The sequence below is a fragment of the Cyprinodon tularosa genome, unplaced genomic scaffold (genome assembly GCF_016077235.1).
Source record: "Cyprinodon tularosa strain WSP-4 unplaced genomic scaffold, ASM1607723v1 ctg120, whole genome shotgun sequence".
NCBI classification, from domain to species: domain Eukaryota; kingdom Metazoa; phylum Chordata; class Actinopteri; order Cyprinodontiformes; family Cyprinodontidae; genus Cyprinodon; species Cyprinodon tularosa.
In genome coordinates, this window is record NW_024038004.1 from 2,398,935 (window position 1) to 2,415,666 (window position 16,732).

General features: G+C 41.8%; 1 protein-coding gene across 1 annotated transcript in view; it reads right to left on the minus strand.

Annotated features, from left to right (window-relative positions):
- Window positions 1-12,987, minus strand: part of hs6st1a (heparan sulfate 6-O-sulfotransferase 1a) — a 71,686-nt gene extending 58,699 nt beyond the window's left edge. Inside the window, exon 1 of the mRNA XM_038273483.1 lies at window positions 12,183-12,987. Coding sequence (XP_038129411.1) covers window positions 12,183-12,682 — 500 coding nt within the window. The 5' untranslated portion in view covers window positions 12,683-12,987. The remainder of the gene's footprint in view (window positions 1-12,182) is intronic.
- Between the last annotated feature and the right edge of the window lie 3,745 nt (window positions 12,988-16,732).

The following is a 16,732-nucleotide window of genomic DNA, read 5'->3' on the forward strand; positions in this document are numbered from 1 at the left end:
AGTTTGGTGGGGTGGGCCGCTGCTTTTGAGGTTTTCAGCACCACCTGTACTGACTTAAAGTTTTCAGTGTTTTATTGAGGTTATTTTTTTATATATATATTTTAGAAAAAATATTTTAGATCCAGCTGGAGCCTTTATGCTCGCTGAAAAACCCCACATTGTGTCAAATCAAAGGCGTAATTATTCGATTGGGATGTTACAATGTCAACCCCAACTAGAGAAAACCTCTTAAATATTATGTTAATAAAAGTTTTAAGATGCCTTTAGAGATATAAATTTGGAAAGAATTAGTTTGTTTTTGTTTTTTTTAACACCCTTTACCTTTTTTAAAATATCCACAGCGGATTTTATTGAAAGCCTCAATCATGAAGTCATCAGATTCCTTTTTGTATTCTTATCTTTCTTTGACAAGACCATTTTAAACAGAGTGTAACAGTGTAAGTTTTGGGCTGTTGACCTGCTAGATGGTGAACCGTTACCACACATTAAAATTGCAGGTTTTCTGTGGAAAAAGGAACTCCTTTTTAAGTTTTCCCACATCATGGTGCTGCCACTACCATGTCTCCAAACTGCCTTGGTTTTTGCAGGGGGGTGAAATCGGTTCATTTTGTTTCATCTGACCACAAGACGTTTTCCTGAATGTGTCTCTTCTCTGGCCTTTAGGACTTCTCACAGATTTTTTATAGTTTTTACCATTTTTCTTATAGATGAGGATGCACAATAAATAAGCAACTAGCATCAGTGCAGCTTCTTTAGTGGCTAAATACAAATCCATGTCACTCATAACAGATTTTTATGAGAAAGCTGTAAACTTCCTTGAGTTGATCCATCATACAAAATAGTAGCAAAATATACAGTTCTATATAAATGGTGCAAATTCTTTGGCAATCCACTGTATCTTTCTAGACGTATGTGGATTCTGAATCACCCGACGGTGGACGTTAGTCTCCATAATTCCTCTGCATTGATTTCAGGGGAAGTATAAAAGCAAGAACAGCTGCAGTTTCTTTTTCCTCGACATCTCGACAGACAGCACAGGGCTGCTGGCAGACATGTTTCCATAGGCTGTCGGATCAAACGGTTGATCTGAAAATAACACGACTGCTTCTTAAACTTCTCCTACGAAGTATCAAAGCAGTTCTGCTTTAACAGCTTGACTGGTTGAGCAAGTTTGAAACACCCACATCCCCAGAATTCACTTTGCAATTTGGCAGTCACCCCAATACCACCATTTTTATTTCTTTTCTTCTCTCGTCCTGGCAGGTAAAAGGAAAAGAAAACGAGGAGCAACCTATGGAGAGTGAGGGATAAAAACGAGGGCTCCTCCATCATACGGCTCCCAGGAGAAGGAACTCTACACTCGGCCCGTGTTTATCTCAATCTCACATCAGATCAGATCACTGGCAGATAAAGGCACATCCTGACGCATCACTTCCTCTCTCTAGAGGAAGCTGACACGAGTCTGGGACCTACAATGACAGCGTGCTGGCAGGGATGATGAAGAAGTAAAACTTTTGACAGGCCACAAAAGAGAAAGGCAAACTGAGAGAATGGGAAGGAAATATACAGTTAGTAGAAAGGGGGGAACCTACATATGAGTGGCCCAGATCCACAGAGCCAAGAGGTAAAGAAGAAGAAGCAGGGCGGCGGCAGGAGCTGAAGAGAGACTAAGAATAGTGCAACTGGATTAGCTTTAACGCTGACCTTTATTCAGCAGGGCCGCGCTCTCCTGCTCTTTAGTGCCACTACAGGAAACGTTTGTCCTACTTTTGGAGTCACCTCAAGATGGACAGCTCCAATATGGCAGCAAGGAAATAATAAACAACACCCAGAAACTAAAAAGGTCAAACTGATTTAGGGTGTGGTTAAGTTTGGCCGTTTGGGGAGAACGCACATAAATTCATTACTACACCAGAACACATTAAAAACTGAACCCATGAAGAAACAGCGCAGCAAATCAGAGCTAAACCTTTAAATAACCCTGTCCTCAAAATGGGAAAGAAAAGAAAAACAGTTTATTTAAAGAAGAAATATGAGGTTTATTGATCTTTACAAGGAAAACAAAAGCTAAATGACTACGAATGCTAACCTGAACCTGCCCCCCATCGACCAACAGACCAACAACAGAGAGACGGGGTTAGGAATTTATTCGATCATTTATCGTTATCATGATCATTTATAGAATAGAAAATGGGGAAATTGTGGTGTTACAGCAGCAAAAGGTTATAGCAGAATTGGCCACACAATGGGGACCTTAGAAAGTGTATAAAAATAACAGAATAAGTAACAGAGTTAAAGAAAATAAACAAATAAGTACTGTACTTATTTAAAGTACAGTACTTATATACTGTACTGATAATTTTTTATTTATCATCTAAACAATAAATTAGAATTAGTGACGATAAAAAGCTTAAAAATGGTTGAATTGTAAATTTCATTTACAATTCTTCTTTATTTTTTCCCCATTGAGAAAAAAATTGAAGAATATAATTAAATGTGGTTGCTATGGGATGTTTTGAGATATAAATCACACCTGGTTAAGTAAACAGTGTCCTGAAGAAGCCCATTTTAAACTGCATATTTTTTCAAGAGTAGTGTTTTTGATTGTGGGGCTCTTATTAAATTAATGAAGAGCGTTTTCATCGATAATTGTATTGTTATAAGGCTAGTACCACAAAATATCCTGATAAGATTTCAAGGCCAAATCGTCCAGCCCTATTAAGAGTGCAAAAAAAAAAAAAAATACATTAAACAGTATTAAATAAACTCTTCTTAAAAAAGGCAAAAAATTACCACGAGAAACACTGAAAAAAAGTTAAAAAACAAACAAACAATGAAGTAGAAAAAAATTTAAAAAGATGTGACTTTCAAAGTTTACAATTAATCTTCCTCAAAGCATTAAAAAAAAAACACAAACTTATGATGAAAATAGAACTAAAATGACATTGGAAGCAAAAAATAAGTAAAAAAGTAAAAGTAAACCAAAAACAAAAGAAGAAAAAAAGGATGTAAAACCATCCAGAATGACAAAAAGTTGGTAGCCTTTAAATTAGCAACAGGGACCTCTGTGACCTACAAAAACTAAAACTCCATTATTGGGTTTCTACGCTTTAAAATATTGCTTATGAGACGTCAAAGAAAGAGTTTGGAAAAGTTTTTCCAAGGAGCAATGAGTAACATGCTTTTATCTGATCAGTTACAAAAAACTGCAATTTTTTTTAAACTGGAATAATTCCTCCTCTATATTTTTAAGAGACTAGAAGACGCAAAGCTACAACTTAACAAAATTACGCTTACTATAAGCAACATGTTAGGCTTTACTTTAGATATTTTGTTAGACTTTAAATTTGGTTGACATTCAGACGTCGAAACTGTTTTCTTTAAAGATTTCTGGTTGTTATACCATCAGAATCCCTCAGAAGCCAATGTCTACTGATTTCCAAGGTTGAAAAAAGGATTTGCCTAAAGAAGAAAGCATTTTCTTTGTGGATCAGCTGGAATGAATGGCGGGAAAACAGTTTTTCCGATCCTCACTAAAGGACGTTTAGGAAAGCAAGTGACAGAGGAGAGGAGTAGAAATCCAAAAAGCACGTAGTCCTGTAAGCACAAACATCACATGAGACAAACATGCAACAGCCTGCGCCTAAAAGCGGAAATGAAAGAAAGTTTTGGGGAATGTGTGCATTTCCGAGAAGTATTAACCCTGGTAAAGAACATCTCTTCCCAGAAGTAAAGCTGTAAGCCTAATGCATCCCTATGACAAATTTTTCAATGACGTCGGCACTCTAGATTTCCCAATCCATAGATTGACACAGAGATAAAAGACAACATAACGCTGACCTGGAAAAAAAACAAAACACATGATGACACGACATAACCTGGGGGGGTCCTGGTATCAGAAAGGATCTAAATGTTTTTGGCACAGCTTCACCAACTTTAGCAGAGAAAAAGATCTAGTGACACATTCTGCAGCAGTATTTAAAAGTCTAAGACATATAACAGTCCAGCTGCCACCATCAGGGTCATTAAATGAATATTAATAGTAATCAGCAAACAACTTGAATTTGAATAAAAAGCACGTACAGAATATCAACATCCAGCAATCACACATAATCAGGCAGACCAATCAGCACTATAATGCCCGCTGACTGGCTGAAAAAGGAACCAAATAACTCATAACATTTTAGAGAGCAAAGTTTTCAGCATATCTAAGGGAGAATTCACAACGAGCAACCTGCAAAGTTTTTCTAGATTTGTCTGCTTTTGCTTGCCTTAAAATTCGCCTGATCATAAAAAGTAATTTGCGTGGCAGCAAAAGGCTAATGAAGGTCATGGATTCTACCGACTGCTGGTTTCACCTCAACATGGCGGACAGGGATTTATAGAGCTGTACAGAGCTGTTGATGGCCCTCATTTTACCCAATTATACTGGGAGACAGAACCAGTTGAGAACGCCACCAACTCCTCCAGAAGCTACGTCTGGATGATGATCACTTTCAGCTATAGTTGCGCCTATCTGTGACCTAGTTCGGGGTTCTGCTGTCCAGCTTTAGTGGACTTATCACCCGGAAAACAAAGGTAAGGTGAAACGGTTTTCTGGAGCTCAAAAAGCAGCAGCGGGAAATGATTGTCAGGGATCAAACCAGAACCGGGGAAAGGCAGCCAGCCGTGTCCCCCTAACCAGTGTCTGCGCTGGAGGTAGGATGACAAAACAGTCCTTTTAGGGCTAAATTAAAATGTTTTCTTTATAATACACTTCAAAATCTCTTAAGAGCATTCCCTGCTTTATCCTTAACATCATTTTCAGTAGCTTCAATTTTGATTATATTAAAGCTTGTCTATGCTGCCTCTATTACAGCCACATTTAGTCCTATACTGGACTACCCTAAACTCTACATTCTATAAGTTTCCATAAAATTTGTCTTACAGTAGGATAGAGAACAAGGTTAACTTTTTAAAACTTTAATGTCATTAAATGACTTAGTACTAATATAGTTGATTGGTGTTTCTGTTGTTCTTGCTACGATAAAACTTTGGAACTTTCCCCAAATGTTTAATTCTCTGAGTCTCTTAAACAAGTCTGTTGCCTATTTTCTAACAGAAAGAGAGACAGCCCAATGTGTGTGCGAAAAAAAGAAATCCATCCCTGGTTTTTGAAACTCCTCCCATAAACTCCAAAAGCGCAGTGGACGATTTGCATTTTTCCCCCCAAAATTCAATTAACACGCCTGTCACCCTCTCCTCTCCGATCAGGGGCCTCCTTCTGATTGCCGCCTACTCAGGCAAATAGAAATGAAGGAAGCAGTTGTTTGTTGGTTTTCAAAAAACAAAACACAAAAAAAAAGTAGTGGAAATAAGAGCTGCAAAGACTGACAGAGGAGAAGTTTCCTGTCTAAGGCCGTCACATCCAGGGTAATAACGAGACGGCTACGTTAATGGATGCAGGGAGCACTCTCTGTGAATGGCTTCCTCTTTGTCCTTTACTGGCTCTAAGGGAAAGTAGAAGACATGAAGGAGATAAAAAAAGCAGAAAAAAAAGGATAGGACACTATCAGGTGAAGGTAGTTGGGGTTGATGAGCAGAAGGAGACTGTATGATGAAGAGAAGGCCAAACCAGTAGGGAGATTTACCCAGACTTTGCTTCGAGGCAGGGTAATTACTTCAGCGAGGCTCTTGTCTGATTAATTGCCTGTAATCCCATTCTCATGGACAGCATACCATAGCATTCCATAGCACCACTCATTAACCAGCAAAGACATGCCCACTAATCACCCAGTCACTTTTTAGCTAGCCAGGCTAATGCTAGGCTAGGATAATCAATAGGCTGTAATCCTGTTGGCGGAGCCGGCGCAGCGTAGCGGCCCTAATTACCAGCCATAGAAACGTCTGCTAATCATTCAGCGCACGGTTATTTGTCCACGGGGCCACCGGGTTGACTCAGCCACGGCGTTCGGTTGACGTTTGACAGTCAGCAGCGAGGGCCAGAACAGGGAGAGTGACACGGAGACTACCAGAAGCTGTGTAACAATTAAGAAGCACATCACTCTTTGCTTTTCTTCCCCTCAACTATCTGTCCTCCGTGCAGAACATACACCCGGGATTGAGTTTAGGAAGCCCTGCACGCTGCTCTGTTGTCATTCAACTCTCATCAGTCAATGATAAAACCCTCCCCGATCTATAGCAGCTGATCGATAATGAAGGGTTCAAGCTGAGGAACGATAACCCTCTGCAGACCACCGATGGAGACAGTTGTCAGTGTTGCAAGCGAGCTCCCGCTCCCCTTGTCCTCTTCTTTAAAAGGCGCCGAGGGGGAAACAGCTGGGACAAATAAATGTCTGGATCAGCTTTAACTCCACTTGACCTTTTCCTGGCGCGAGCCTTGCCGGTTTCCAGTTGATTTTACAGCATAATACTCAACAGTACGGTTGCATTTAGGCCGTTTAACAGTCCTAATCAAACACAACAAAACTATTGTCTGCAGAGTCAAACTATAACCTCTGTATGTTGAAGCGTGGGGCCTTGCAGAGGTACCCAAGACCCAGCTTTGAACTGTGCAGATGGGTTATTCGTAACACCGACCTGTGGATGAACCCAAGCTGAAACCTCCCCGTAGTAAACGGGCAGTGGGTTGGATCTCCAGAAGGGACCTGTCAACACTCCGCTTGAGCTGCTGAGGAAGAAAAGGCACGAGGGACATATCTCACCCTTTTATGTGTTAGATTGCATGTGAGTCGACTATCCTTTCACCGTCCCGTGAAGGGCAAGGCATTAAACCTGAAGAGCCCCTTCTTCCAAAGTATTATTAACTGTCGGCCGGATAATCAAAAGGTGAATTTAAGGCCTTGACATTTGTGTAATTTCTTGCCAAGTTATAACAGGCAATATCAAAATAACAGTTGCATTGCTGGAAAAGCAATTTATTTATCTTGACTGAGACTATTTAATCAAAAGTTCATTCAGCCAAACTACTGCTACCCAGTAACTATTCTCTCAATCACTGTTCCTTCCAGCTTTGGCACAGATATGTTAGTAATGCAGAGAAAGTTTCAACCAAAAACATGCAGGTATAAAAGTTTCCAACTTCAAATTCCTAAAAAAAAATACACTTTTCCACAATTTTATTTCACATAGTTTAAATTAACCCAAAACATTTAATTGAATTATTATTCATAATGACTTTAAAAAGCATAAAGACCCCTGGACCCACTTTACATTTTGTCTTGTTAGACCATAAAGTTCATAACATTTTACTGAGCTCTGATGTGACGGACAAACTCAAAGTGGAAATCGATTGTGAGGTGGAAGGAAAATAATACCAGGTACTCAGATTTTTTTTACCCAGTGGTCTTTCAGAACAGATAGATTCAAGATTGTAAAGTAAAACCAGACTTTGACTAGGCCAGCATATGTAAAGGTTGGTATAAACCATCCAACAGCAGCTCTAGTTCTCTGTTCTAGCGGTATACTGTGGGCCTGCATGAGGTTTTATTCCAAATTGGGTTATCAACAGCTTTCCTGTCAATGCACCCCCCCCAAACATGATGCTGCCACTACCATGCTTTATTCTGATCTTGGCTAATTAAGTTTTACATATTGGTCAAAAATTTGTCTAAACAGTATCTGCTGTCCAATAGGAGAATCACGCTCGTCCCTATAACGGAGGATGAGTCGAGCTTGGTACAGCTGAAGGGAATGACCGGATGGAAGGATGCTGGGAACGCTGGAGCGTAGTGCAGCCATAGCCTCAGGATGAGAGACCGTAACCGGCTTTGCAGAGCACGGCCGCCAGCGCTTAAACCCAGTTAATCTGATTGGATTAACGGCAGGACTGCCCAACCAAAGAGAAAAAAAACTGTGTTTATGAACGTGCAAGCCCGCAGACACGAAGCGACATGCATGGATTTGTAGCTCGGGGGCCAATCAGCTGGGACGGCCTCCGCAGCTTCCTAGAGTTCATCTGGATTTGATGTTGTGCTGGCTGCTGACACCACGCCAGGCTACCACATCCACATGCATCCGCTCTCATGCCCCCTGACCAACCTACCCCCCTCCACCACCACGCCTGTGCTCATTCCGAGCCATCATAGAGTGCAGAGATTTGTGCAGTGAATCTGAAACAAACCCACTGACAGAAGAGGAATGCCCAGTGTTTGACAAGCGTGATAATTGACCAGCCCCCTCCCCAGCAATGAAGCTAAATGCCCCCCCTCCCCAATCTTTTATCTTTTCACTCACTCTCTGACAGCTCCTCTCTTGTCTCATCCTCTTCATTGCCTTCTCTGTCGCCTCTCTCCTTGCCGGCGCCCCCTTTCCCCCGCCACACACTCACACATGTAATCACTCATTAGAACCAAGGCAGTTGTCCATTAGGCAAAGCAGCCATTTTGGAAATTGCAGCAAATCTTCCATGAAAAGACATTCCATCTAATGCGGCAGTCACGCTCGGAGGGAGAGGGAGAGAAAGATGGCAAAGGAGGGAGAGGAAGGAAGACAAGAGGGCAGAGATGGAGGGAGGTTAGGAAGAGAGGGGGAGTAAAAGAAGGGACAGAAAGAGAGAGGGAAAAAAGCAAGCCTGCTTTTTGATTATGAAGTGACACCATCAGGAAGGATGGAGGGAAGGGTGGCACAAAGGAGAGAGGGGGTGTTTTATAGGAGGCGAGAGAGAAGGGAGTGAAGGGGGGGTGATCAGAGAGAACGTTGATATGGAGGCAGTAAAATTAGACCCGTCACTTTGCTTACCAAGCCACTCTCTAATGGAGCGCGCAGGATTTAAAGAACACTTAGAAGATGTGTGGAAGCTTGAAAAGGACAGCTGCTAACCCCCCCCCCAATAAAGCATGTCTATAATTTGACTAAAGTGATAGGAACCTCCTTAACCAATTACAATTCTCGTCTCTTAAAGCCTGCATTAAGGCCCGTTTGTAGCAATCATCTCTGAATGTGTGTGTGTCCGAGGGACGAACGGGGAACATTAAACCGTTTACGAGATGTTTGACAGGACTGATGGTCTGTGAGCGGCGCTCTCCCACATCACCGTCCACCTCTGCCTCACCCAATCATAGACAGATCCATCATGCAATTCTCATCTCAGGCCCCCAGCCACCTGATCCCCCTCTAGCGGAGGTATTCCCACCGGTTGATCTCTTGCTCTTTCTTCCAAAATGGTCTAAAAACACAGCATTTAATTTGTTTTAGACCACAGCATGATGCTCCCACTACCATGTAAGGCAGTTGTGTCAGTTGCCAAATCTCGCTTAGCAGATTAGTCCAAAAATATTTAAGTTGTGATGCTAACGTTCCTCATGTATGTTGCAAACAAGAGTAAAGTTCACTCTTCATTTTCTCTAATACCTTAGGAATCAATCGCATAATTATCAGATTATGTAAGGCAATAAAAAGTAACTAACATTAGGGATTACTTTCTGTTAGGATATCAGTCGAAAGCATTTTTTAAGCATTTTGAGTGCAGCTGGTTAGTTTATAAAGATACACTTTAAATTAACATGCATAACTATGCAGTCAAGCTACTCAGTGTCTGGATGCTTTTAGCAGTTTTTATTTATTTATTTAGTAGATGTATTATTCTAAAAGAGTCGGAACATCTGGTTGTCAAAAACCATCCCCAAATTGTTAGATTCAAAGTTGCATTTTGCAGCAGTTTGAATCATTTGCGTGAAAAATCCAGTTGACAGCTGCAGGAGAACTCAGCTGCAGACAGAGAGAGGGAGGGAGATGATGGATCTCAGCACATGGGCCGCCGCCGCATGGTCGAACATTTCTGGTTGAGCGCGTTTCTCTTTCCTGCTTCTCATAAGTACAGATCCCACTCCAAAAAAACAAAAACAACATCGCCACTTCCTCAGAGAAGTGAGCAGATGTTCTGCGTGTGCGAGGCCTGTGTGTCACCAGGGGTACGTTTCCTACATGCTGACAAAACGCACAGCTGATCTGAAAAGGCTGTGCGGACGACGCTGCTGCCACGTAAAATCATCTCTCAGGAACGCGGCCGATCTTTTTCCACACTTTCGCCCGAAGATAAACTCTCCCCGCGTGACGGAACCAAAACAATGAGCTCAGCCAGAAAGAAAATAAAGAAAAATAAGAGGGGCCATAAGACAAAACGAGGGGCAGACGCAGATATGACAGCGAGAGAATGTGCTTCTAGTTCCCATTGTTGCTTTGCACATAATGTGGAGAGGCATTGCTTTTCTTCAGGGCGTTATTAAGCTTATAATTTGTTGTTTCTCCTGTCAGGACGGATCGGATAGCTGATTAAATCTGAGAGGAGAGACTGTCCCTGTGTGCGGATCTTTTCCGCTTCTCATGCTACTGCAGGCTGCACAGGAGTGCGGGCAAATACTTCCAAACAGAGCTCACAAAGTGATGAAAAGCCTGTTTATCCCGCGTGCGCCTGCGAGCTCTTGGCTGGGGACGCTCAGTGACCGAGCACGTTATCGCCTCTGACTGGGGGGAGAGACCACAGGAGTCAGAGCGGAAAACACCAAGGTTAATGTGTGCATGTGTGTGCAAGTCCCAGCAGCAATAATCACTTGGATTAGAACAAAGCCCCCCCCCCCCCCCCCCCCCCCCCCCCCAAAACAGCTCCAGACCAATCCTGCAGTCTGAAGCATCAGTCTTTCACCCAGAACAAATTTCAGCATTACTTCCCAAACCTCCACTGTCTTATTGATCCATAACTCTGAAAAAAAGAAAAGATATTGACCAACCAAGCGCACCCTTCAGCCACGAGGGTGCAGTGAAATGGAAGCTGATGCAGCAGTCAATATGTCTGATTGAAGGATGCTGCATGTGGGTTTCCAACAACGGGGAGAAAGTGGGTTACACCCTGCTAAGAATCTGCATCGCAGTCTGGGTCCCTCACAGTCAAAACAAGAGATTATCGCCCCGCGAGGAAATCAGCAGAAACCTCGGTGTGTAATTTGGTGGGAAGGAAACCTCTGATTGGCATCCATCAACAAATGTCAAGATCTCCCGTGGCGTCTGCGACGGCACGGCCCCGGAAACGTCAATCACTCCCTCCGTCACCCCGTCTCCATTATGGTCCCATCATACTTCAAAAGGATGAAATCGATTCTGGCGCCTTCTTCTTTGATTGAAAACACCCTCCCATCCAGTAATAAGAAGGCATCCATTACTGAATCAAATGTTTGATGCATTAAGTTAGAGGCCGATAAACTGCTAAATAACGTTCTGCTGACGAGTGATGCACCGATTAATGGGCCTGTCGATCGTTATCGGCCAGAAAAAGCCCCATCAGTGCATCTCTGGTCAAATCAATTAAACGTGTAAAGGGTTAATACAAAGAAAATATAAAAGGCTTCGGGGAATTGTTTGTATTTACATCCATTTTCTGTCACGCTTATCGCAAGAAGGGATATACTTACAAAAACATTTCTTTTGATTTATAATTATAGCTAATCAAACTTTTATTTTTTACTGATATTTATGAATCCAACAAAAATCATCATCCTAATTTATTTCTTAAAGCATGCATCTATAAGCTTTAACTGTTTCCCTGCATTAAAAAGAAAGTTGATCAAAATACACTGAAAAAATGACACAGCAGCTTTTAGCTTTTACTTAAGCATAACAGCATAACTGTTTTATGTCCTACCCTGATAAAATGAAAAAAAAAAAAAGTGTTAAAGTAAATGTCCAAAACGGATGCATCATATTTTCAGTGTATATGCTTATTTCAGTGCCTCTGATTTATTTCACTTCATTTTTTTTATTTTTTACTGGATTCAAAACCACTACCCCTATGAAACAACCTGCAGCCCTAATTTATTCTTCCATGCATTTTTTTATTCCTTAAAAAAATAAAATAAAAAAGGCAGAAGCTGTACTGGTCCAGAAATGCCTGATCTCAACATATTTGATAGATGAAATAATAATAAAAATTTATTTTTTACTTTATTATCTTACTTCTGGTTCAATGTTAATTAAAATTAACTTAATAAAAGACAAGAAATGATAAAGTTTTGATTTTAGACACGATATGTTAACTATAACCCTGCTGTTTATTAATTAATATCTGTGTTATTATGCAGTTATTAACAGGTTTCTGGGTGCAGAAGCAAACTGGACCCATCCGGACCATCAGAACCAGGCGGATCGGGCTGCTGTTTTTTTTTGTGGAAGTGATTTAGTTCTGGGTTTACCTCTGGTTCTTCTGCTTGTTCTCCTTCTTGTTGAGGACCCCCGGCACGCAGTTGGTGAGCTCGGTCCAGTCGGCGTGCAAGCCGCAGCTCCAGCCGGTGGAGAACCGGGAGAAGAGCCAGGTCTCCTTGCGGTTCGGTCGGTAGCAGGTACACTTCTTCTGACCCGGTCTGCAGTCGCAGGGAACCTCCAGGCGGACATTCTGGACCAGGTGCCGACCGAAGGTGGTCCCTCCTGTCTTCTGGATGTGCAGAAACACGATCACGTCCTCCCCCTTGATCTGGAAATCAACCGTCCTCTCCAGGTCCCTGACCGGGAAGTAGTATTTCTTAACGTAGTGGGGGTCCGGAGTGGGGAAGATGTCCCCCTCGTCGTCCTCCGCGAAGTAACCGTGCGGGGAGCCGAAATTGATCACCCCGGGGGCCACGTACTGATAGAGAATCAGCATAAAACACACAGATCCGACGACGATCAACAAGAATTTGCTGCTCCTCTCGACCATGATCCTTCCCAGTGCGGTGGTCCCTGCAGCGCGCTACCATTTCCCAGTCCAGCCGGCCACAGAGAGCTTCATGCTCGCCCTCTCACAGCTCGTCGTCGGGTCTCAAACGTGTCTGACTTCGCTTCGAGGCGAGCGGCGAAGTTGGTTCATGGTTCTGTGAGCGCTTTCAACTCAACATTGTAGAAAGTCGCTGAAAGCCCACCCATCAGCGGCAGACCCCCTTTTCCCCCGCCGAGTACTTTCCGCTGTTCTCCGCTCAACACAACAGGCTCACTGCATCACAGCGGAGCTATGTGTACCCAGGATGCAGCGCGACACCCACCTTTTCAACCTCTCTCTCCGAAAACACGCTGAAAGGGAGAGTGGCTTTTAATTTATTGGTTAACGGGCCACGGCGGCGTCAGACAGAACAAACCAAACAAGTAAACCTTCCAACACAAGCAACGAATTCAAACAGGGATTTCGTTCTTGTTTAATTTAGCGTGTTTTGAATTGTTTAGAATAGGATCTGTAATTTTCATGATTTTCTTGTTAAGCCCTTTTATTCTGATACCCATAGGTGATTCTAGACATGGACCAAAAGGGGTCTTTGCCCCTGTAGAACTGATGCTGGCCCCCTGTACTTAAAGGAATAGTACACCCAAAACATGATTAGCCTTCATTTTCTACTTACCCCCATGCTGAACAACACTCTGGAGTACTTTTTTGATATCTCAAATGCATCTGGAGATCTGGGAGGCTTCTTGCTGTCTGCTGACATTCAAATAATGGAGGTCTATGGTGCCTGAGGCAGAAAGGTCCATAAAAGTCCACAAAAAACTTGTCAATATTCCTCCATACTGGTTGTTCAATGTATTCCAAGTGTCTTGAGTGGGTAGCATCCAGAATTTACTCGAAACGAAGTCATTTAGAATGTTTTTAGAGCATAAACAGTAGTGTATAGGATTTCCTGAAAGCGCGCGCCTGCGAGTTCACGACCCTAGGCATTAGCTGCCTAGGGCCCCAAGTTCCTGGGGGCCCCATAAAACTCTGTTTACATGTATGGTTAATTCAACTATTCCTTATTTGTTTAGATTAATTCTGTTTTGGATAAAAATCCTTTTTGCTAAAATGCCCTCAGAACACTTATAATATTAAGCCTGTCTCAGCCCCCCCTTCAGTGTCCACCATATTGGATCAGTCCATTTCCTGCACATGTTCAGAAAGGTCCAAACAGACAGCAGCAAACCATTTGAAAACAAACAATGCAAAGAGCCGTGTTGCCAACTTAGCGATTTTGTCGCTATATTTAGCGACTTTTCAGATCTCTCTAGCACTTTGATTTCAAAAAAGCGCCTTGCGCCAAATCTAGTGACTTTTTTCTGCTACTGGAGACTTTGGAGACAACATATAGAAGCAGCAAACTCTGCTCTCCAGAGCAAGTAGATTGGTAACCCCGCCTCCTGCTCTCCTCTATCTTGTCTGCTGTCATGATTCATGCAGCTATTTCATGCATATGAAAAATGGAGAACAGATCAGCAGATCATGGCTTGTCTACAGTTAAAAGAAGGACTGGGTTATTTACTTTTGCCGTTCCCTTTTTGGAAACACATGAAGGAGCAATCAGCTAAGTGATCTTAGTGAATGAGACATCATGAAATGTCAGCTGAGTACAAAACATTAAGAGGAACACAACAAGAAAAGGGATAAGAAGAGAGGGACAAAACGTAAAACAAATAATGGATGTCTATTCTATTAACATTTCTCTATCTGTATAATAGGTATGTTTTGTGTTGTCTTCTCAATTCAGATTTCCCCCTGCCTGTCTTTGCCTAGAGCCCCGGATTTCCTAAATCCGCCCCTGTAAGCTACGTTCACACCGCAAGCAGTAGAGGCAGCAGAAGCAGCTAGTTTACATGCAAATGCATACAATGCATATCTTGACGCAGCAAAAGCTCGTTTGGAGCGGCTCAGACAGAGAAGTAATATTTGAAGGCAGGATAGTAATCTGTATGAACTGGCTGCACAGGTGATGTTTTCAGGTGGACTTTCTCACTTCAGAAAATATTAAAACTACTTTTTACCTACTGATCACAGCAAATATAGCTGCCATTGCTACAGGCAAAGAAAGGATAGGGTAGCTCGTCCCAAAGCGCATCAGATCCACTTTTGCACGGCACAGCTAGAGCAGCAAAGATGCTTCAGCTTTGTGTCAGAACAAAGCTGTTTGTACAAGTAAACTTGTACAAGCATAAAAAATGAAGCAGCACATGCGTTTTTCCTCCTGCGTTTGTTTTGAATATAGCACAATGCTAAATACATTTCTTTTAATTATATGTGTTGGCAAAGAAACAGTTGGATCTGTTTTATTTTGTTTTTTACTTACTACTTTTACCGTTTCATTTCACATTTACATGCATAAAGGTATTCCAATTTCAGCTTCAGTCATATGGATTTGTTGATTTTAAGTTCTTGCTTCTGTGTGTAGTGATTGTAGTGGGGATGGGGGGTGGTATTCATTGTAAGCAGCATTTTTCTTTTTTTTCCTTTTTTTTATTTATTTGCATGTTTTCCAGTTTGCATCACAGATGTTTTTGCAGCTTGTTTAGTCGATTGCTGCACCTATTGGCCAATGTAGATCACAGTTTTAGGGGGTGCAACGGCTGCAATGTTTTGTCCAGAAACTGCTCTTTAAAAAGCCTGACATGCAGATTCTGAGTATGTTCAATACCGGCAATCTTCATAACAGTGTTTCCTAAGATCACAATAAACCTTGAATGTTTCAGTCAGAAACAGATTAACTAATTAGGACTAGGATGGAGACAGGATTTATAGCAGACCTACAGCTTTAATCGTCTATGAAATTATGCAAGTATGTCCCTCAGCCGACCTCCAGGCTATTTAAGTTAATCAACTCTTGATTGTAGTCAGCTTTTAGAAACAGGCTTAAAATTAGACTATACAGTTTAGTCCAAATTCAGCAGTAGCAAAGACAGTAAAAGGCAGAGAATATATAAAGTAAAGAGGTAACCTCTACAGCTTCAACCCATTGCTTACACTATTTAGAGGTGTTGCCTTTTCATGCCTATGTTAAGGAAAATTTGGTGAGATGTGGATTTAGATACATCTTTTTCGGTTAAAACTGAAAAAAACCCCAGCAGGTTAGGCAGGGAGTGCACTACCAGCTGAAAATGGTCTATTATCCATAGGAGGAACATTGTGATTGCTAGCAGGTATACAGCAAATAGAAATATAAAATTGTTCATGCAAATTTAAGAAGCCATAAAATTATGGGACTATAAATTGGATCATTTTGAAACTCAGAGGACAAGACTGCTATACCTCTGTGCTTTCGGGGAAGCAGTGAATGGCTTCTATTTGTGGTTATCTTGGTTTAAAAAAAGGAAAGAAAAACAGACTTCGCCATGCATAACTTTACCAAGAATTCAACAGTCAACTGTTGCTCCAAGCCAGTGGTGCCACAGTGGTGGGGTAAACCACCAAAGGTCATGGTTAAAGAAGCTGGTTGTTCACAGAATGCTGGAAGAAAGGAAAAAACAGGAAGCAACAGGAATAATTATAGCTAGAGAGCACTGTGATAAAAACAGTTTAAGAGTGTTGGGAGATTTAAATGGTGTTAAGAGCAGGAGTCTGTGCTTCAAGGACCACCTCACACAGACGTGTCCAGGGTTTATGATACAGCTTTGCCTCTGCTCATAATGAAAAAGACAACTTCAGAAGTATATTATGTGGACTAATGGGAAAATGTTTAAAGGACATGATATTACTCAGATCCACCAGAAGAGACTGAAGGATATACAGAGAACTTTAAAAAACCTTCCAGAGAAATACCACACTTCATATGACTATGACCTGGATGACTGAGAATCTTCACCAGCATCACACGTAATAATTCAGTTGAGATGAAGACATTTTTTACGCAGCTTGTGCTTCATTAACTTGTAGTTTTACAGGTCGATCGGGTTCATCCCAGGATGCAATGATGCAAGCCGCTCTAAACCAAGTAAGATAAATGCATTTTCTGTCCAGCCAATCGATACTTTCACTTGA